Source organism: Triturus cristatus, chromosome 9 (genome assembly GCF_964204655.1).
Source record: "Triturus cristatus chromosome 9, aTriCri1.1, whole genome shotgun sequence".
NCBI lineage: Eukaryota > Metazoa > Chordata > Amphibia > Caudata > Salamandridae > Triturus > Triturus cristatus.
In genome coordinates, this window is record NC_140592.1 from 272794031 (window position 1) to 272817888 (window position 23858).

At 45.2% G+C, this 23858-nt stretch overlaps 1 protein-coding gene across 1 annotated transcript in view; it reads left to right on the plus strand.

The window, feature by feature from the left end:
• Positions 1-23858, plus strand: part of EIF4E3 (eukaryotic translation initiation factor 4E family member 3) — a 134138-nt gene that overhangs the window by 61020 nt on the left and 49260 nt on the right. The window contains exons 2-5 of the mRNA XM_085624904.1: positions 555-627; positions 2600-2694; positions 16731-16791; positions 22725-22791. Of these exons, the coding sequence (XP_085481030.1) occupies positions 555-627; positions 2600-2694; positions 16731-16791; positions 22725-22791 (296 nt within the window). The remainder of the gene's footprint in view (positions 1-554; positions 628-2599; positions 2695-16730; positions 16792-22724; positions 22792-23858) is intronic.

Here is a 23858-nt window from a genome sequence, read left to right on the forward strand (position 1 = left end):
GCTTACAAGTTTAGTTTGCAATTGCCCATTATATACTCTTGAGTAAGACTGAATCCTTTTGAAAAGATCGCTAAGCTAAATATATCCATTTGGCGAGATTCCATTTTCCTTCCCCGGCATCTCCTTTGACCCGTCTATTACATTGGCTGGCCTGTTTACACGAACGATATCTAAAGTACAGCTGGCAAACAAGATGTAGCTTGTAGCTGCATGCGCTCATTTATAAATGGTTTACATATTTTACAGACTTGAGTGTCACTTCTTAAGGTGGTGAGGGGAAAGCAACCTATCTATAAATTAATACATCACAAACTCTTTGTTCTGTTTGTTTGAAAGCACTTGGCTACTTGAGCCACGTGGAATTTTTTTATTTGTGTATACTGCCTTAAATCGTAATTCATTTTAAATTTAACGCACTCCAGAACATTCTTTGTTTATCACCACATTGAACCCAAACTCCCTTGCACGAACCACCAGGTTTTCAGCGTCACATCTTCGGATATATTTAGGGCAACCTAAACTATTAACCTATTTATCATATGTTTATCCTTTAGGTCACTGCCTGGAACCACAGCTGCAGAATGTGAATCAAATTTAAAGAAAATTTATACAGTGCAAACAATTCAGGTAAGGTTTGAATATGCCGTTTTGTCATAGTGATTTATGTAAAATCACACTATATCTTCAGGTAGCGTTAGTTTACCAAATGTGTGTCTCCTTCTCTTTGGATTGCATGGAAGAGCAGTTCTTTTTACCTATAGGGACCCCCACTGAATCCATACCGACCTCCCCCTTAGGCAAATTCTTCAAATTGTACCTCAAAACAATGCAGAAACATACTGAAACCAATATGCATTAAACCAACATTCAAATTTAATAGATTAGATGTAATAAATCTAAATTTAGATGCATTTCGAAAGAGCAAGCGATATACCAGACTCTAACATATCAGTTTCTCTATTTCCCTTCTGATGCATTCTCACTTTCTGGCTACGCATACCAGCGCGCCAGTTGAGGCTTCCAAGTGTCCATTTTAGATTCCGTTTTATGTACTTGCACTGCTTGCACAAATCTAGATAAGAACATCAGCTTAGTTTTTGGACTCTTAATTTTTCAATTTTAGATAGTGTTTTAAAATTAAACATTTTCCTTTTGTTTGTACATGTGCTTTACTCTTCTAATATTTAAGTTTTTTAACTGTTGTAGACTGCCTGAGTAGGTGTTGTGGACACCAGGTTAAGAATCGCTGGCATAGACAGTTGCGTGTTAATAAATAGGGATAAAATGCACACAAACCTGAATATTCTATTATAAGTCACTGAAGGATTCTTAGACAACATTCATACACAAGCCACAACACAAGTGACTTTTGAAGGTTCAAAACTTGGAGGGGACATGAAATATACCTCCTACGTGTATGGGGGTACTTCATTTTTTTCCCTAATGTAGTGGACAGGTCATGGGTTAGTAAATATAAATGTTGTGCTTTCCTAGTGTACGCCACTTCTTTCCTCCAATCACAGGAATTTTGTCTTCAGTCTGTTTGTGGTACCTTCCTTTAGGCCTCTGATCCAAGAGGGTCCTTAAATTAGGAGGATAACTGAAAATCCCTGTATAGCTCATTGGCCCTGTCATTTTTCACTCCTCCAGCTAGCCTTGGATTTTCAACCTACGAAATGTGTATTTGAGCATGTATGTATTGTTGACATTTCAATTACAAGTTTTAAAACACATTGTTCTGTTGGATAAAAATCCAAGACTGACTGAGAGAATCACATCTGATGTGGGGTCACTTTGCAGCTATGCCACTGCACCGGAGACCCCAGTGATTTCAACTTTAAGTTACAATTCCTGAAAGGATTTAGGAACGGATTAACTAGGCTCTACTAACACAATATTGGACACCAAGTATTTATAGAGCTATCTAGAATCATTCATGTAATTGTTTCCCCAACTCTACAAAATTAATAATGGCATGTAGTTCAAAGGAGATTCCACTGCAAAATGTTGCTGTTTTGTTCATGATAATTTTGGTCGCCTTTGACAAAATCAGAGTCCTCCTCTGGTAAATGGCTGGTGGAATGAATTTTTGGATATAAGCAGAGTGGAGTTAGCTATTTTTAAAGGTAGCCCGGAAAGAACGACTAAGACAAGTCTGCGCTCCAGTTATGAATTTGTGAATTGACTGGATATTAATTTATTATGCAATAATGTGGAATGTTTGGATGTATATATATTCTAAATGTGTGTTACTGGAAAATATATACACAGCTGATTAAGATCTGCTTATGCCATCTATTTATGTTCTGCTTTTTCCACTTTTTTTGTGTGTATAACCTTAATCGTTATGCTTGTAGACATAGTAGATCTATTAGATTCAATATTATTATATTACAATCTGAAGATATTTATCAATATGGAAATAGTCTCTGTGCAGTTGTACAAAAAAATTGAAAAACTTATAAAAAAAAACATTTTACCTAATTTTGAAATTCATGACATGTTAAACGTTAATTAAATTTTTTGTGGTCTGGTGATGTTAATAGGTGTTGCATTTGTGTGCTGAAATAATCATTAAACTCTTCTATTTTCTGTATAGAGTTTCTGGAGCGTTTATAACAACATACCTCCTGTGACAGTATTGCCTTTGAGATGTAGTTATCATTTAATGAGAGGAGAAAGGAAACCACTGTGGTAAGTTTATACTTATGTGCTTTACATATGTAAATGGGCACTCTGCATAATAAACTTAGCCCTATGTTGTATAGGTTGCAAAGTTAATTTGCCCATAGGTTAGCTGTCCAATTTCTTATGATCTCTATTCACAGATGTATCTTACATTGTTCAGTTAAGAACAGATAGAAATAGAATTTAACACCTGTTTTCTTACAGGTGTTAAATATATTTTCAGTGCTTCATCTTCTCTAAATAGTCTGGATTCGTGTACACCTTTCTAAAAACTTGGATATGATTTATGATCACAATGATTCTAAAGGGCAGGCTGATTGCAGTGTTTTTTAATCATTAGTTTTGATGCAAATTTGTCCTTGATTAATCTTGGGTGTAAAGGTACGGTTAAGTGAAAGTTAGTTAAAAGGTCCTAAAATAAAAGCTTTGCTGTATGTTGGGGTCTCCTCCTTGTGCATAGTAGATAGATTCTGAGAGAGGATGTCTGATCAAAAAATTTGTAAAACGTAATAACCTCACCTTCCTTCCACATGGACCTGCATTCCCCTGATGTAATCCTTTGTGATTCTATCTACTTTACCCTTCACAATAACAGTGTGGTGAGGTGCCCTTCCAACTGTTACTGAGCTTGCCCACAGCAGGGTGGAAATAATCTGGTACAGGAGCTGTAATTTCCAGGCTGACTAGTTGTAACCTTGAGGGGCAGCAGAGGTTAAGTGGTTTGTTTGGGATCTGGAGGTCGGGGTTTTGAAGTCTCAAGATGTAGTGTGATTCTTTATTGTCCAGCCTAATTCCAGTGTCTGCATTATTCAGACAATGGTACAGTTGTTGAGGCTAAAATGCAGGATCTTCGAAGGAAAGAAGGGTGTCCCCGACATTTAGGCTAGGCAGTGAGAGACCTGCACAAGGCACTCCACTGGGTGGGTTTTCCAGTCGTGAGGGTTAGACACTGCCTATCATGGACTTGCAAGTATGCTGAATATAGCTCCCTTTGTTGATACAGACCTACGGGTTTGGATAAAGTAAAGCCAACTTTTGTTGCTAGTTTCCTGGTTTGTTCTTGTGATCACTGCAGAACCATTGATCCCCCTTAGAAATATTGGGTATGATTCACAGTATGTTGACAGACTCTATGCGCAAGGGACTACTACTATTAATCTTTGTTTTAATTTTTTGGTGGATAAACTTAATTTCCATGTAATATAAGGCAAAATGGCACAGTATTGTAACTGCAGCTAGCAATAAAAGACAAACAACCAAAAAACATAGCTTAACATTTATAGATTAGATGCCCATCTTTAAATAGCCTTCCAATGAATCCAATTACTCATTAGCATGAGCTGCAACGTCCAGTAGCTAGCAGCTAACTCGTAGCTTGGGCTCTGGCTAACTGCCCAGAAATGTTGTTCTGTGAACTCCATCATGAAGTGCATCGTTATGCTAGAGGGGAAAGAGGAGATTGGGGTTATGCTGTTTATGGTCAGTACCTTGGATGCAGCTTTTCCAGAACTACTGAATTCAGTAAATTCAAATGCCCAAAGACTGCCTCTATAGGCAAAGTGTGGCTTGGCACATAGTAACATACACCATACACCTTAAGATGTATTTTTAATTACCAGCTTTTGCTTCATGACCTTCAAAACTACACCTCCATGATGATTTAGAACTATTCTCATGGCCAAATGTTTACCGCAAGACATCTGAAGTGAGTGGTACATTGAACTATGTTTTGATCCTTAAGACCTTACTCATATTTGCGTTTTCCCCAGAGGAAGCCAACAAGCTTTGTTAAACTTTCTCTACAATGTGAGTGAGGCTTTGTGGAAACAAGAAGGCCGTGGCATGTCTTTTAGTAATAGAAATCTCAAATTGAAATGCCCTTCCATCACATTCTGGCAGAGATGGTATGTTTTTTGTGTGCAGAAAACCCATCTCACAGGTTTTCTAACCTTTTGTGCTATGTTGCTTTCTAATAAAATACTAGACTATGGTGGCCGATAGGGCCCCACCGCTACATGACCAAGCTTTTTCACTACAAGATATATGTCCCAACTTATTATAGTAGTGTGGAGTAGAAATCTTTTTAGCTACACCTCATGGGAACATCACCTGCTTGCTGCCTGTGACTGGTAATCTTGAGTACTAGATCATGACCTGGCCAATTGATGTCTCTGTATGTGATGTGCATGAAAGTGCTTGGGTCAGGAGAGATTGGGTACACCTGATCCAGGGTACCGCTGGATTCATGTGGCCCCTTAGTGTGTAGTACCTTCCTTAGGGCTTAGTGGAAGCATATGGTTCAGTTTGAGGTACTGCCTTCCTTTCTCTCTGCATTTCCCCACCGCTCCTGCACAGTAAAATGTGTTGGAAAGACTAGTGCATTTGTCTTGGTTTGTAGTCCGATCCTTTGACTAGAGCAAGAAAACTCTGTCCTTACTTGACCTGCACCAGTACTGCTCATGCAGCTCAGCATGTGACTTGACAAGAGCAACACATGAACAGAGACTGTGGCCAAAGGCATGGAATAATACTTATTACGATATACAAGGAGATGGACTACCTACCCACTTCTGTGATCTATTGTGCTGAATAGGCAAGGTCGTAACACCACCACCTAAATGCCCAGTTGCCAACTTGAATCCTGACCAACCGACCACCCAGATTCAAACTGCCCCTGCACTGGATTCAAGTGTACCCTTTTCCCTTATCCACTGTTGTGTTTTTAGCCAAAGGAACTGTGCTCCCCTGCTTAGAGAATGGCTACTAATACAAGAGGAAGACTCTCTCTCATCCAGAGGGGTATCCACCACTTCAAAGAAAAGACTGCTTCATTTGAAGAAAGTGGTTTACTTCCCTGCTTGTAGATTAGCTGTCTTAATAAACCCAGAGCCTAATTGTAATATTTCGGAGATGTTCCAAGAGACTGACTAAAGGCCCTGACCTGTTTTGATCCTGCTTTGATCAGATTCTTGCAGCGGCTTCTTAACTTGTGGTTTTGCAAGTGACTTCTGTGCTGAGTGGATAACCTGACGCACACACCTCTTGTTAAAGATCACCGCAAGAGACATCAGGAGGCCTGTACCCAAGCAATGCCTTTGCAGAATCTTTGCTTGTGATTCAAAAGTCAGTTTGAGATCCTTGAGCTTGCTTCATGCTTTACATTTTTTATTTTTGTAAAGTGACACCAGCTTCCTCATTGTGAAGCTGATGTGCTACACCCCAGGATCCTTGCTTTGAAATCTTTTGCAAATGGCCACTACAGAACGAGGAACTGAGTGCATCCGCTGCCTCATCAGAATGATGCAGAGCACCACAGCTCCTGCACATGGCCCTCGAGAAGCTGTGCATGCGTGTGATCCTTCTGTAACTGAATCAGGTGTTGAACTGTTTGACAGAGAACAATGAATATCAGACGCTTTGCAGACTGCCTCTGGAGCATACAGAGAAGTTGTAGTAACACATTTATTTATTTTGGTTTTTTGCATAGTGCAAAATGGCACCTTGTGGCTACTTAAGAACACTGTACTGTTGATGTGAAGAATCGACATTTTGAAGCAGCAGGGCAGCCTGATACTGGGTGCAACCACTTTCTGATATTAACTTGCTTCCCCTGAATTTATTGCATGCATCTCCATCTTGAACAAGTCCGTTTGCAATAGTTTTGAAATGGAGGTGAATTGGTTCTTTGAAGTTGTGATTACAAATAAATCTGGAGTTGGAACCCCGTACCCCGTGGCTGGCCTCTGTGTTTTTCCCATATGAAGGTATGCAGTTACATACGGTGCAAGTTCTGCAGGTAAGAGGTTTCTGGAGGGGGTCCAGTGAGGACCCCGTTTTTGGAAGGTATGCTGGTTCTTTGTTCCAGCTAGTCTTGAGGGACAAACGTAATATAATAAAATGGGGATTGACATTTTATCAGTAAAAGCAGTAGGCTGATGTCAGCTAAGGCAAGCGGTTGGTATATTCGATGTAATTATTAAATTAGGGTTTAGTGAAGTACATGTCTTTGTGGCATGCAAGAAATAAGAATTAGAATGTGGGCCATCTTCAGGGAAGAAATAAATAATATATTTAATGGCCATTCTAAAAAAAATAAACATACTCTAATGGCTAGGGTATCCTTAAAGGTATCAAAAAAGAGGTTATAGCTAATCACATTTGGAAAGCTCACCCTGACATTACTTGTTGAAAAGAAAAACATCTTATTTACAAAGATGGGCTAATGGTTAATTGTCAAAAAATAATTTCTTTCCAGAGCACTACTCTTCTGGAGCAATAATTCACGTGGAGTAGCTGTTCTAATTATAACAAGGGTATAATTTCTCCAAAGTGTCTTGCTATAAAAATTGACAGTGGGTTATTCTTCTGCTCTTTAACTGGGGCAAACACCACACAAGAAGCGTAGTCCTTGGGTTGCTAAGCCAGAAAGGTTGACCATGATTTAATGACCAAATCTTTGTGGAGGAGCTCTGGCAAAGCCAATCATCACCAGAGTTTTAAACCTTCTTCCTTAACTCCCATGCCTGAAAGGCATATGTTCCTTGAGGTCCCTTCCTTGAAAAACCCAGGACATCTCAACACGGCTTTGTGTACAGCTGTAACAGTCTGTGTTTCCCTTCATTGTCTCTGCGCCTTGAACTTTATTTCCTCCACTCCTACAATCAAACTCCCTCTTCCCACCCATAACCAGCCAAGGCTCATTTTGAAAGTGGTCCTTCTTCTCATACTTTCTTTAGGAGAAATACCTAGGCGTAGTTCTGTGTGCTCCCACAGTTTGATCTAACCAAAAGCACACTCTTCTGTAAAGTCCTCTGCACAGACCTTTTTTCCAGACTGTAAGAGCCCTTTGTCTAGACATTCACTGGGGGTAAATAAAGAGCTGTACGGTGATGAGAAATTGCTAATCCCCTCAGGAAACCACACTTTTCCTTAGAGGTGCACTGAACTCCAATGTCGGTCACTATGATCTTGGGCACTCCTTCCCTGACACATTCATCCCTTAAGAAATCAGTTACAGCGCTTCTAGTTACTGAGTTGAGAAACATGGTTGTAGCCCGCATAGTCAACTGAGATGATCACAAATATTTCCAGTGGTTGCAGCAAATCAAAAGGTCCTACCGCTTCTATGCCCATTTCTGCCAAGGTTCACCGAACACTTCTACAGATGACCCAAATTACCCTCCTTGTAGTTTTGTTTTTGCGCTATTGGCACAAAGCAAACCTTTCACTAAACAGTCCACCATCCCATCTAACCCGAGTCACCACTATTGTTCTCTGACTCTTGCCTTAGTTAGTCAAATTTCTACCGGGACAGCCTTCATTGACAAGGTTCACAAAGTTTCCTCTCATTCCATAAAATGAATCCTTCCTTTCACTTCTAGATAACTTGTTGTCTTACACATATAGGTGGCCGTGATCCACAACGTACCACTTCTCCACCTCATACCAGAACTTGGGGCATTGCCAACAATGTCATCGTGAGCCACCCCCTTTTGCAGCTTAAGCATCAGTAGTGTTGACCGTTATTTATGAGCCTGTCCTGTCTTCAGCCCTGCAGATAAAAGCTCATAAAACAAAATTAAGGGAAAACAATGACAGAGGTCAGGGATACAAAGTTAATTACAGCAAAGAAATGAGGAGACAAAGAGAAAAATGGATACAGGGCTGGTAAGGGAGAGTGAAATGAAGGACGTTTGAAAAGAAGGAGGAAACAGTCACAAAAAAGGAAGGGTCAAAAGGATGAAAAGATGGATGGAAAGGTTACAGGACTGGTGGATGGAAAGGTAAAACAACATTTGCAGAGGTGGGTGAAAAATTGGCTGGAATGGTGAAAAGCTGAATGAATGAGTGGACCACTGGAAGGAAGGGTGAAAGGATGGATTGATAAAAGGTGAGTGAGTTGGTGGATAGATGAAAAAGAATGGCTGGATAGGTGAAAGGATGGATGAACAGTTGCACGTGTGTGTGGAAAGATGAATGACTAATAATGAAAGGTTGTATGGACTGAATGGTAAAAGTATAGATTTCTGGAGCAGGAGAAGAGTAATAGATGCATGAAAGCCATAAAGATTGTTGATTTAGGGGAATGGAAGGCAGAATAAAGGGACCATCTATGGTGGGTAGGGCTTATTGTCTTCACTCACCCTTTCGCCCTCAAGGGATGGATCAAAGTGAGAGGGTGTTTTAATTGTCTGGCGGCTCCATTGATTCACAACTCTTTACTATACATTACTTAACATTTTAATGACAAAATATGTCTCTTTGGTCTTTTCTCACTCTCTATCCAAAGCATCCACACACACACACAACAACACATGTTTTACACCAGTCAAATACTGCGCTTCAGAATTGAGCACCTTAAAACAGTCTATCCATCTGCTAATACTTGAAGCAGGTCGCTCACTTCTTTTACAGGAGAATACATTTGTTACAAACTTATGGTCACTCATTACTAAGAATGGCATCTGTCGCAGAAAGACTTTGAAATGCTTTATGGCCCATATGCATGCCACAGTCTGCTGCTTAGTTGCATAATAATTCGTTTCTGCCCCTTTGACTGAATGAGAGGCTAAATCTACAACTTTATGCTTGCCAAGTTCCTCTTGAGATAAGACCTCTCGCCATCCTTTGAGACCAACATCCATTGTCAAAACACTTTCCTTGTACATGTCAAAATGCCCCAATGTGGAGGCGTGGCTTGGTGAGCCAAGATGGTGGACGAGCTTTGAGCCGGCTCCCGCCCGCCCGTACCATTTATCCTGCTTAATCATCCTATTCCCAGGAGCTGAGGTGCTTGACGGCGGTGAGGGGCGACTGGCAGCGGCGGCAGCAGAGCGAAGGTCCGGGGTCCCCCATGAGCCGCAAAACGACTGAGCGGCGGTTTCCGGCCTAGTGCGGTGCTGTGAGCCGCGGCCTCTTGTGCGCGGAGAGTCGGGGCCTGGCCTGCCTGAGTGAAGCTGCGGCCGGGACCCATACTTGATCTAGCGGTGGCCGGACGGCGGCGTTTGCGGCTGGAGGTGGAGCAGCGCCCTAGGGACGACCATTCAGCCCAGCCTGGAGGGGACCTGTGGATGCATCCTGGGGTGCCCTAGCCCGGAGGGGCTTGCGTGGCAGTGAGGTGCGGGGAGTGTCCAGGCCGGGCGGTGGGCCCCGTGTCAGCGCTGCACCCCGGGTCCCTGTGCGCCGTGCTCTGTGCCCCCCCCTCCCCCAGTTGCACCAGAGATTCGGGAGTTCGGCAGCAGATTCGGGTCGTAGGGGGTAAGGAGACCTGTGGGGGGGCAGCTGAGACGGACGGACGGACGGACATCCGGCACGGTCAGGGCGGGCTGCAGCTTCCTGGACCCCTGAGACGGCGAGGCCTGTCTCGGTTGGCTGGCTGGGTTGGTGTGGACGTCGCGCCTTCCCCGGGGCATCATCGGAGAGGCAGCGCCTGGATCCTTCTGGCGGTGATCGGGCCTGGTCCGGAACAGGCCGGGGGCACGCAGATCAGGCGGCGGTGGCTGGGTACCTGGGGCGGGGAGGCCAGGACCCTGATCCCCACGGTTCTTACCTGACGATTGGCGCAGAGGACTCGTCTCAGGGGCAACATCCCGGAGGTGGCAACGTTGGTGGAGGAGGGGACCTGCCGTCGGGCCCGCCTGGTCTTGCGCGGCCGTGGCCTTGGAGTAAGGGTCTGCGACAAGGACAAACCTGGTGGAGGCGCGGCGAAACAGGGGCCAATTGATAAATTCACGGGCCCGGGCCTGGCCACGGGGGTCTCCTCGGCGGTGACGCCGGACAATGCTGCCCTCCTAGTAGCTATAACACAGTCCCGAGATATGCTGGATGCCGAGATTGGGGCAGTTGGTTTGGATGTGATGCTGCTGTGCCAGGATCTGCGCAATGCGGTTGCTCGCTTCACAGAGACTGAAACCAGGGTGTCGGGTGTGGAGGACGAGGTGGCGACGCTGAGGAAGCAGGTTGCGGCCTTGGAGTTGACCCAGCGGGGCCTAGCGGGTAGGGTCGAGGATGCAGAAGGGCGGGCCCGCAGAAATAACTTGTGCTTTGTGGGTTTTACGGAGGGCTGCGAGGGGAGCAACATGGAGCGCTTTCTTTCCCAATGGCTGGAGGGCTGGCTCCCGCCTGAATCGCTGTCCCGCTGCTTCGTGGTGGAGCGGGCGCACCAAGCACTTATCCAGAAGCCGCCGGTGGGGGCCTGTCTGCGGCCAGTCATTGCTAAAATCCTGAACTATCACGACAGGGACGTCATTCTCCGCCAAGTCAGAGAGAAGGAGCCTCTTCAGTTTGAAAACTCCCGTATCCTCGTCTTCCCAGACTACACGCGCATGGTCCAACAGCAGCGCCAGTCTTTCCTAGCGGCCAAGGCTCGGTTGCGAGAGCTTCATCTATCCTACGCTCTTCTCTATCCAGCTCGCCTGAGTGTTGTCTGAGTCCCAAACATTTTTCTTTGAATCGCCGGAGGAAGTATTTAAATGGACGGATGAGACAGTAAAGCTGCGTCCTCATACACCCCCTGGTAGGGAATCAGACTCATCCCAGAATGAGGCGGTGGGAAACCATTCAAAGAGACAACGGCGTTCCAGATCCCGCCGTCGCAATAAGTCCGGGGGGGCCCGGCGTGCGGCTGGCCCGGAGGCTGGCCATCCGCCGGCTGGGTCCTGAGGGCCCGGGAGTTCCCTGGACTCAGGTCTTATTTGTCTCTGCATCATGGACTAGCTGTCGGCTGCTTCATCTTCCTTTGTGCACGGGGTTGCCTTGGCCCTGGAGAATGACGTGAAGGGCAGATACCACTGTAGCAGGTTGCGGGTGGGGATTCTGGGGTTTAGTTGTGGGAGGCAAGTTGGGGATCCATTGGTTGGGAACTCCTGAGGTTCACGGTTGGGGCCTTGGGATGTCTCTCACTGCGATGTTTGTGAGGTATGGGGTGGGGGAGGCGGGGTTGGGGGGTGTGTTGGGTAGTTGGGGTCTTAGGTTAGGGGTTGACCGCACCTTTGTACAGAGCTGGGCATGGGTAGGGACAGACGCCGGAGTCCCTTCGTTGCTATCATATCATGGTTATACCTCCCATGGCGGCAGATTCCCGGGGGTCTAGTGGGCGATTAGCCACAATAAGTGTTGAGCTGGAATGTCCGGGGTGCCCTGGATAAGATCAAGAGGGGGGCGATCCTGCAGTACGCGAAGAGGGCCTCTGCGGATGTGCTGCACCTACAGGGGACGCACCTGTTGGGGACGAAAGTGCTATATCTCCAGCGCTATGGATACACACGTTTCATTCGGGGTTTGTTCAGGGTTCCAGGGGTGTGGGTATCTTCGTACATAAACGGGTTCCATTTACGCATCATCGGACTTGGGCAGACACACATGGGAGATGCATCTTTGCTATGGGTCGGAACAGGTGGTTTTTGGCAGTGTTTCGAACCCTCCCCCCCTCCCCACGTCCTGTACATTTGCTGAACAACTCATGGCGCACTGGGCGGACATCCCGGAGGTTCCGTGGATTATAGGGGGGGGGACTGGAACAATGTGATGAATCTCCCTAGGGACCGACAGTCAAGGGGCCGGGGGCGAGGGGAGGGTGGACAGACAAAACTCAATGCGTTGGTCGGTGGCCTAGCATGGGTGGATGCCTGACGGTGCTGCCACGGCACTGCCCGCAAGTACACATACCCGTCGGCGGTACATGGCTCCTTCTCCCGCCTCGACTAAATCTTCCTCTCTGGGGCCGCGGAGTCCCGGTTGGAGGAAGCGGAGATTCTTTCGCGAGGGCTTTCGGACCATTCCCCAGTGTCTGCGGTCCTATGGATGGGGGGCGCGGGGTGGTCGTTTCGTTGGCGGCTCTCGGTGTGGCACCTGCAACAAAACCACTATAGGGCGCATATGACTACGGCGGTAGATCAATACTTGTCACAGAATGTGGGATCCGTGTCCGGGGCGGACATGTTGTGGGAGGCGCTGAAGCCGACATTACGCGGGCGGATGTTTCATACGGCGCGGCGGCCAGCCGCGAGCGCCGAGCAGGGCTGGTTCGGGCAGAGGTCGCGGAGCTGGAGCGTAAGGGCCGGGAGGATGGGGGCGAGGTGTCTCGCCGGCAGCTACTTTACGCACAGCAGACGTACGGATCTCTCTTGCTTGACGAGGCATGCCAGGTTTGGCTAGCCACCAGGTGTCGAGTATACCAATGGGGGGACAAGTCGGGTGGAATGCTACACAGGCTGTGTCAGGGGGTGTATCATACCCAGGACCTCCTGGGATCGTGGACCCAGGGGGCATGCCTCTTGCGGATCCAGGTGCGCTTGCTAGTAGCTTCGCTACATACTATGCAGGCCTATATAGTCCCTGCGAATGCCTCACGGAAGCGGAGGTAGAGCGGTTCCTGTGTGATCACCCTATCACAGCTTTATCAGAGGCGGCAAGGACTGCATTGGATCTTCCGTTTACGGTGGAGGAATTTGGGGAGGCGCTGGGTGGCCTCATCCCGGGCAAGGCCCCGGGCCCGAATGGGTTCCCGAGTGAGTTTTTCAAGAAGTATTTCCTACAATTAGGTCCACATTATGCTGCGGTGGAGGAGGCTCGAGATTGTGGATTGTTACCCCGGGACTGGAGGCATGCCGAAATTGTGGTGTTCCACAAGCCAGGCAGACCCCCGGAGGAGCACGCCTCGTATCGTCCGATTTTTCCCTACTCAATGTAGAGGCAAAAATTCTGGCAAAAGCTTTGGCCAATCGTCTCCTGCCATACATCACCTCGTTGGTCCACCCAGATCAGGCGGGTTTTATGACCTCCCGCGCTACGCGACATAACATTCGGCGGGCCCATGTGGCGATCGCTGAAGTGCAGCGGTTGGGGGTTCCAGCAGCCCTGTTGGCGGACATGGATCAGCGTTCGACTCCCTCAGCTGGTGATATCTGTTCCTGCTGCTGCAACGCTTGAATTTTGGCCCGCGGTTCATATCCTACGTGCGACTTCTCTACACGGAGCTTACGGCCTCGGTCAGGGTAGCGGGGGCGTCCTCAATGACGTTCCCCGTACAGCAGGGAACACGCCAGGGGTGCCCCCTGTCCCCGTATCTGTTTACCCTGGCCATGGAACCCTTGGCGGCTTGGGTGCGGATGGACGCGCAAATCTCCGGCTTTGAGTGGGAGAATGGACTGGCCAATCGCATAGCTCTCTATGCGGATAACATCCTATTTTTTCTGATAGACCTTGACCGCACGGGGCCCCGGCTACTCCGTATTATGCAGATATTTGGTGCGACGTCTGGTCTCTTCAGGAACCCCCGAAAGTCTACCCTGTGGGTATTGGGGGGTCCGACTCAGTTGCAGGGGTGGGCGTCTCCGGTGCGGATGACGGCAGGGGGGCTTCAGTATTTAGGGGTGTTCTTATCAACTACTCCGGCGGTTTCTTGGGGGCGTAATGTGGTGCCCGTGTGGGAGCGTGTTTGCCAAGACATTAAATTGTGGACCCGCATGCCGCTCACCATATTCGGCCGGTCTGCGATTTTCAAGATGGTGGCCCTTCCCCGCCTTTTGTACCAGCTGCAGAATCATCCGTATAAGATTCCACCGGGCTGGTTCCGTCGGGTGAACTCTACCCTGGGTCAGTTTCTGTGGGAGGGTGGGGTGGTTTGGGTGGCCCTGCGGATGTGCTTCCTCTCAACCTATGAAGGGGGGCTGTCTCCTATTATCAGGCCTCCCACCTGCTAGTTCTGAATGAGTGGTGGTATGGGGATAGGGGGTACCCGGCATACGCAGTGGAGCGGCGGCTCATGGTCCCACACACACTACTTACAACAGCATGGTCAGCCTACGCTGGAGTATGATTTTGTACCGTTCCAACATCAAGGTGAAAACAACCAGATATTTGTTCATTTGTTGGCATTGTTTCTCTCCTGTAAGAATTTTTAACAGACTATTGAAATAAGCTACCATGCTGTTAGAATATCGATATTGAAAGAGGGTTGTTATGCATTCACGTACACACTGAGATTGTTTTGTCCCAGTTCAGACCAATGAGAAACGATTATACCAATATACGTATACAGATATCAATGAAAAGATCTGCCATTTTTATATTTGCGTATGTCCCGATGTGATGACTAGCTGCGTGTTCGAACACCACTTGCATTTTTAATGTATCAAAAAGATTTGCCATTTCATGCTTTAACTCTGCATATTCCATCATTGGTTTTTAATTAACTTTTGTTAGGACATTGTTATATCCCCTTTTTTTACTTCTTTCTCCCCCACAGGTAATAACCTTCATTTAGGAGCTCAACAGATTGATATTTGACCTCCACTCTCACTCCTATAGTGGGCAATACCCCCACTTATGACCATCCAACACCCTTAAGGTCCTGATGAAAGCCCCCCCGACCCTACGGGGTGAATTAAGGGGCTGAAACATGTCGACCCACTTCTTGGACTGATTGTGCAGTGGACACATCACACGCCTGCTCTGCACAACTTCCTCCTATTTTATTCTTTTCCCATGCACCAGACACAAATAAAAAATACAGTCTAAGTAGCATGAGGAAATATCTTTTAAAACATACTCTTTCACTGAACACGAGCACTTTACTTTATTGTATTTTTTTATTTTTTATCTCTGATCACTACTGCAAATATCCAGTGGTTCCCTCCAGGTGGAGGAATCATAAACAAAACCCAATGATGATGCTATCACGTTATTTAGGCGGCGAATCAAGATACACGAATAGGCCTGGGCAAAATTTCCGTTCTGTTCGCGGAATTTGCGATAATTTGGCATTTCCGCGTTCCGCGGAGAGCGCGGAAATGTCAAAATTTCCGCATTCCGCAGCTTTGCGATAATTTGGTTCTTGCTCGCGCTGTAAAATAATACATTCTCGCGCGCGCGATCGCCTTACCTGAATCCCCGCGTTCGCCGACAAGTTTTCCCGATCCGGTCGCGTTCTCCATGAGATGTTGTATTGTTTTAGCCATTTGCGCTGTCTCGCGACAGTTCGCGTCCGCAGTGACGTCCTGCGTCGCGCGATCACGTCTTTCTTCTCGCGATCATGCACCGTGAGACAACTGAAAACAAGATGGCCGCGCCCGCGAGCAACCGCAGGGGTAAGTTAGCGACCCGCAACCATGCAGAAAATATCGCGAACGGGCGGGAAAAAAACTTCCGCATCTTCGCGATATTTCCGCTTGTTTGCGGAGATTTTTAACAGTTTCGCGATAATTTGCGAAAGTCGCTTTCGCAAATTCCGCCCACCCCTATACACGAACCACCTAAACGTGAATGAGGGTTTTTTAAAGAACAGTTGAGAAACCATATAACCCTGGACAACAAGTACAAGTGATCCATTCTATTTTTGATTACAAACTACTGACTGGAAGGTGAATGGATCACGTCTCCTATCTCCCTCATAATTGATTAATTACATACCCACACACACTACACACCCTGTTATACTCCGCCGCGCATCGGGAGCGCTTGCCACCGGCGACGCAGGTAATCTTTCAGATTTGGCGCCAGGCGCTGACACGAATTGGGTGGTGGAACGTGCTCACGCGGGAAACCCCCCTGTGGCACAATGGGCGACTACCACAGATGGCGGCCCTGTCCGGGTTTGAGGGGTGGGATCGGATAGGCATCTCCACCATAGGCGATGTGGTGCGGTGGTGCGCCTTGAAGTCCTTCCAGGATCTTCAACAAGAATTGAGCATGCCTCGGACACAGTTCTATAGATACCTCCAATTCCGTCATGCACTCTCCCCCAGCCTAGCAGGCTTAGACTCCATAGCTGAATTTAGCCCAGTGGAAGCGAAACTCTTCATGGGGGACCTACAAGAGCGGAAAATCTCATGGGCTTCATGCTGAAGTAGTTTAACTTGGTCTTTGATAAGCCGATTGCAGCCTCCCATCACTCAATTTCTGTTTAGGATGAATGATCGATTCAAGACACAATTTTTGTAAATCCTTATTATAGTTTTCTGTTTAAGTTGGTGATCAAAATGTACACCAAATCGGCATTTGCTTTTATGAATGCAACAACTTAATTCTCATTTTCCTCCCAGGGAAGAGGAAGCAAATGCTAAAGGAGGTGTATGGAGAATGAAAATTAATAAAGAAAGTACGGTAGGTTATATGATTATACTTTGACACAACACTATTTTTTTAATTGCTTTTCATCAGTGTAAAGGTATACAGTTACAAAATGTTGAACCCCCACTATTGACTTTAAGTACCTTAATTATACTTTTGCCCCATCAACCACCTAGCTAGACAAATATGCATTTAGGTTAGGGAATATGTAAGACCATTAGAATGTTTGATGATCTGTTCTTTCCTTGTATTGTTAATTACTCCCTGGCATGTTGCTGTAAACTATAGATTTATATCTTGTTTAACAATGTGTCATTAGGTGACCCGTACAATGCATGTGTTTTTTTACTGTAGCCATGGAATCTCATAACGTTAGCAGGTTTCATGGCACTTTGTATTCTAGCTCAGTGGCTTATGTTGAAATGATCTTGTGTAGTCTTCTTATTGTAAAGGGTGCAGGATGGCCATTACCGAGAGGAAGAACCCTATAAGGCAAAAGTTGCCCTTTTAATACAGGCTGGAAATTGGTCTCTTTAATTTTGTAATTCTGGCAACACCTTTTTCAGCCTGTTTATTAGCTATTGTCATCCTAATGCACCCATGGAAGAGCTTATCGAAATTTGTAGTGCCATTAGCGCAAATAAAGTAATTATTTTCGGCCATTTAAATTTCTTTAAATTCATCAGAGTGCAATAGTGAAATACTTGAAGGAGCTAGATCTTTAAAAAAAAAATGATCACCCATTCAGACAAGGCATCTGCAATACTCTATCCACCAGTAAACTTTTCTGCCAGATGCCCCAGTTTATGTAATACGGACTGACCAATTTGGGATTTATTTCTGAGATGTGCAGGGCAACTCTCAATTTACCTCACCTTTTGTTGTGGTTTTCCAGCCTTGTTGCCTTATACCCTCCATTGTTATCAGGCAGTGTGTTTCAGCATCATTCCAGTCGTGCTAGAGTGACATTGTTCACTGGAATAGGTAACTATCAGCTGCCAGATGCAGTCAGCCAAACTAAGATGGTGAACTATCGTGGTCAAACCATAGAGTGCCATGAGAAAAGAGTCAAAGCCAAATTATCGTAAGAACCTTTGCTCTTTTCCTTATTGATGTGAGGCAGAATAGCACACTCACAGAGCCCTTTCATGTCTAGGTTTAGGACAACAGATGGCACAATTAGTACCAGGGATCCCCGTGAGAGATTTAATCACCTCACAGGAACAGAAGAGCAATCATGTGAGGCCGCGTATTCATTCATGCTTTCAGAACGTTAGTACAAACAGTTTGTGTAGAAAATATTTGAGAGTAGGTATAATTATGATCATTTTGTGTTGCGATTCCTTAATAGTTCTCGGTTGCTTTTCTTGGCTCAGAGCCTCAGTCGCAGATGTGCCTGAACAGCTCAGTTTTGAAGACACTCCTGAAGTGCATGTGTTACTGTTCTGCCCTTGTGCATTGGTTCAGCACCTTTTAGAGCAGGACTGTGGACTTTAGAGAACCTGCCTGTCTGTTTTTGAAACTAGTTGGGTTGATGAGTCTGGTTTGAGTAGTCAAACACAGATTCCTGTCAGTGTGTGGCGTCGCTGAGCCTTTATGCATGTGCAGTGTTGCGAATTTGATCCCGATTCCAATAGGAGCCAGTAGAATGCTGAGAACTTCGCATCTGTCTTTTCAAATATTCATGTACATTCTGGCCTTCTTCTGATGTTTTGCTGCTTATCTGTGATCTTTGTGGGGAGCTTGATGCCCATTACATCATAGTAATCCAAGTGTGCCATCCCTTCAAGAGTCTCTTTGGAAGGTCAATAAAGTTACCAGACCATGTAGGGTCACATGTACTTGCAATTGAGGCATGAGTTAAACTTTCTCAATTTTTTTGGTTTTTGGAGTCTGCATCAGATTCTCCCTAGCTAAGATTTCAATGTTGACATTCATTCATTTCTATGTATGCTTCGGGTCATTTTCGAGCAGATGTTATGGTGTACACTTGGAATTAAAACTTGCCCTATTAGTACTTTAACCTTTTTTCTGAATAAAGATATGGAACAGCAGATGTGAGATCCCTGTTGCACTCTGTTGGCTTTGGTTGCGACAGAAGGAGTGTATTTGTTTGAGGGCAATTGTGTTAGCCTTTTTAGCAACGTAGAATGAGCCAGATTGCCAAAGACTGACTTCTGAGATGTCAAGGTGTATCAGATTGGTTTGTCAATCTTGGTTTGTTGATAAGGGTCTCCTCCTTATTGGCCAGCCATCATTCAGCACCTCTCATGTGCCTATAGCCCGATTGTTGGGTGGCCATAAAGATAGTTTGTTTTCCCTGCACATTGTAGCTGTTTGTTTCTCTTTTCAAGATGTAGGTTGTAGATCCACTCTTTAAAATGTTTCAGGAGGTTTGAACGAGACTCCGTTAATAATGGTTGCAAGATTTTAAAGTTGAGCTTGCCTCGTAGCCATTTCTTTTTAGTAGGTCTGTTATGAGTAATTTAAGTTTGAGGACGAGCAGTTGTAGGTGTAGAAGGATCGAATGAAGGTGTAGAGTAAAAGAGTATGAAGAGTCTGAATTTGTTGGATTCAGCGTTTTATTGTTTTGGACTCTTAACTTCTTGGCTTCTACGTTGAAGGATAACTGTAATAGTCCCTAGCGACTTTGACTAGTACAGTGCCACTTTAACCCAAGCCTTTAAAAAGTGGTGAGGACGTGTTGTACATGGTCCAGAGGTGATTTAGAGCTTGTGTTTGAGTAAGCTTCTTGACTGGCTCACTTTTACATTGCTCGTTGAATACATCACATCAACCTACTCAGTTCTATAATCCTACTAGGTTGATCGGTCACGTAAATGTTACGCTTGAAAGCAGACCCATAAACGACATGGAAGCTCTAGGTCTCCTCTCTCGATTATGTATTGTACGTCTTCACCACCACCTTGTAGTGCCCGGGACAAGGGGATTTTCTGTGATCCTCGGAAATATTAGCATTGACAAAGTCCATTGCGGACAAAACCTATGTTGGCTGTTGTGCTTTTACCAGGCTGTTCAATTGTGCCTTTCGTTACAGTCTCACACTCATCGGCTTAAAAAGGAAAAATAAAACTTCTCATTGTTAGAACTTTAATTTATATGGACACTGCCTACTCATCACTTTCTGATTTCTTTGCTGACTTGTGTGCTCCATCCACTTGTTTGTATAGGCACATATATTAATAGCTTTAAAAACAGGTGTGGGGTTATCCGCATAATGGATTGGATGGGAGTGCACCAAGTGATGTATTTTTCTCATGGGCCAGCTGGAGATGGCAAAACCTGTGTGGGAGCACTAACTACCCCAACTACCATGCCGATATGGAGCTGGGCCAGCACCCTATTTATTTTTTTATGGTGTAGTAAAGCACAGCCAGTGAGAGGTTGAGTGGCCATCTTGTACCTGCAGACACTGCGTCTAGGCCAAGGTACACCAAGTAGTGACCTCCAAATAGAGAGCTTCAGAGCAGGATTGAGACAACCTGATAGCGGATTATGTCCAATTGAGCTAGAGACATTGCAGAGGGCTATGTATCTCTTTGTCGTATAGTTCATATAGTACCCATGCAGGACCTGTGCGTTTGGATAACATAAACTGTGGGATTGGTGCCAGACTGGTTCCGTACACCCCCACCGAGAAATGTTAGCCTATTTGCATTCAGCTAGCTCACAATGCCCCTAGTGTCTCCTCTTATCGGGGAGAGATTAGTTTCTGGCAACCTTAGAACATGGCAACCCTGATCCCTCAAGATCGTGGAAACCATGTCCTACTTTTCGTTCAGTCAATTGTGCTCATTTAGTTTATCTCGGAGATACACCGAAAAAACAGTCTGGGTGTTTCAATAAGGCTTTATTGAACAGCTGTTATTCTCGTGTAAAATAGATGAGCTGCAACAACCATTAGACAGTAGCAGAGATATATGATTAGCAGTACAGTGAATATAAAAGGATAGTGCAGTTCTACCATCTTGCAGTAAGCATGAATGAATACATGAATATAAAATGCATGATAAAAGTGCGCGTACTCCTAAGATGCCTATCTAGATGTACCTACGTGTACCTAGCATGGGAGTAGGTATGAAGCCAAGAATCCCTCTAGGATTTAGTCAAACCCCATTACCTGAAGTATGAGAACGTAGAGTCCCTTCCTGGTCTTGAGTTGGACACCCCGCGAGGGATGTTCAGACCACTGTCAGCTGGAGTGTCTGCATGCAGGAGCCTCAGCGTCTCTGGTCAGTGTGTCGGCCTGGAAGTCTTGGTTCCCTCTAACTAACACTAGCAAGAGGTGCTTTATTTATACAGAAAGTATCTAGGGCTCCTTTGTCCCTTGTTGCTTGTATTAGCCATTGTTGGATTTGAGGATGACGTATGGGATGAACCGTGTTCGTAGATATGAGGAGAAGGTGGTGTAGCCCCAGCCTGGTTTCTAAGAACCCATATGAACATTCATACTGTACGAGTCTATTGATTGAGTTATAGGACTCTATTGTTTAGGAGAAACCCTCCTTCTGCACCCAGGACTAGAACTAGGTAAAGGTTCAATCCTAAAAGGCTTGTTACAGTGTAGTGTAGGGGATGTAATGTAGGTGAAGGGGTGTGATGTTAGCCAGGCCTATATTAGGGTACATAACAGCTTGGCATGAGATGGCTGTTCGTCCATGTGTGGGAGCCAAAACAGAATCCCCTGGGATGGCTTGGGGTACAGAAGAGTTGTCTTATCCCTCACAATTGACCCCCTGATTCAGCAATCCTGGCTTTCTCTGGTCACGATGGCGGATTCAGGACCTGGTGAGAAGCTAAATGGTTGATTGCAGGATCACTGTGTAATAAAGCGAAGATTACTTTTTTTGAGGAAATTAAACAAGACTTTGGACTGCCAGTGTTAAAAGGTTTGATTATTTAAAGGTAAGACAGCCCTTTATTAGTACCACAACGACTCGTGATCTCACAGACTTCGAAAGATGGATACGTGACCGGAAACCTCCAAAATCGTTTACCATCAGCTTTTTATATATTAATAGGATCACCCGGAGATATACGTCCAGGACAGAAACATTGAGAGAAAAGAACTGGAAGTGAGATTACAGATAATGAATGGGACAAGGCCTATGAAAAGACCCATACAGCTGTACACACTGAAAGGGAAGGAAACACTGGAAAAAACTGATTTCATACTGCAGAAATGAGGTCAGGCTGTAATAGGTCGGAGCAGAGCACCTTAAGGAGGGTAATATGACATCACCTTTACCTTTGCTCGTCTCCTTTGGCACTGCCTTAAACTAGGTAGGTACTGGGATGAGATCCTGCGAGCAATGTACACAATGTTTAACATTCAGATGGTGCTGGTAATGATCTCTGAAGTTGCAATTGGACAAACGGTTGCCACTGGCCTTGATGACCACAATGCCATCTATATTTATACTGGTCACCCTTTGGGTACTTTCCATTTAAGTAATTCAGAGCTCGCACATGTTCCAGGTACCTCTTACTGAAAATTTGCAGCACCTTTTAAAGGTGGCACTCTTACTGTTTAAACTTGGCATTGTGTGCAAATATCACAGATGTACAAGGGGCAGCATCTGTAATTCAGTGTACTAGTTCTAGATGCTCTGTTGAGTGGGCTGGGGTGGGGCAACAGCAGTCTTACCAACTAGGAATTCATGATTGCTCGCCAACTGAATAGTTGTAGGTGATGGTATGTGTAAGCAGAAACATGGTTAATCCTAAAACTAAACTTATATAAATGGGTACACCTCAATGAAAAGCAAGGCTGATAAGATAGCTGTCATTCTGTATGACGTTCTGCACTTTTTATATATTGCTGCTTATACCAATTACTTTCCTCTTGATGCTGTTGCATTTGTCTGTTGCATCTACCGTCTACAAGGAGTGGGTACGTTTATGAAGCTTTGCATTTATATCAGTATTTTTATATAACGTTTTAGGCTGTTGTTTGGAAGGAGTTGCTGCTGGCCACTATTGGGGAACAGTTTACAGATTCCTGTGCAACAGGTAAGGTTTTTTTGTTAGGAATACTGCCTTAAGACTAGATAAGGGCTCACGTGGCACTGACAATCCCTTGTGAATTGTATAGAGGAGTGTACTCTGTCCCAAACGTTGGTGGGTTTGTTATTGCATTTGATGATTCTTTTTCAAAGTCCACAGTATAATGATAATTTAACTAACGAATCCCTGCTATGCTGTACTAAAGCTTATTAATATTTCTGAAAAAAAATCCCTTCTATCCAAGTTACTTGCCCTCCAAGTTACATTTTTCCTGCCCTTTTTTCTAGATTTGACTGAGATAGCCTTGGCAATGAGTTGACAGGTTTGAGATGGTTGAACATAAGGTCACCATGCTCATTGATGGAAATGATTGCTCAGACTGTTTTTGGCAGATGCCTGGTCTACAAAACAAACTCTCATCCCCATTTTATTTTACATGTTGAATTTGAATAAAAATTTACAATTGGCCCAAAATAAAAAAAATCCTGCCCTTTTGCTGCATATAAGGAGATAGGAACCCCACAAAACAGGTACCTTTCACAAAATCAGCCTCTATAAACCCTCTAATGGTGTTTGAAAAGTTCATCAACATGCAGTGGTCATATGAGTGTCTTCCACTGATGACAAAAGAAAGCAGTACACACACACATTTGCAAAAAATAGTTTTGGATGTAATGCAAAATTGCAGTGAAGTGATAACATATAGGGCCCTCCTTAGCCTAGTTGGTTTCAAATGTAGACCAGGGTACCACCCTTCAAATAAGGCAAGATTGTCAAACAACTGCAAGTATTAAATAAAAGCAGATGGTTTAGTACCCCACCCATAGAGCGGAAGAGGTAGTGACTGTAGAACAAACCAATTCACATATTCTTTTTCCAACAGTGACCAAAGAATCACAGTCGTCTGATGCCCTTTTGAAATTCTCCATGTAGCTTCCAAACATCTGGTTAATTGATTTCCTTATTGAGGGTACCATTCTGCCGCAGGTCATGCAGACTTTGGTCAAGAGGGCTAGCCAAAGACCACAATCTCGCTGTCCCAACTGGCACTGACAGTTCTGATCTTTGTCCTG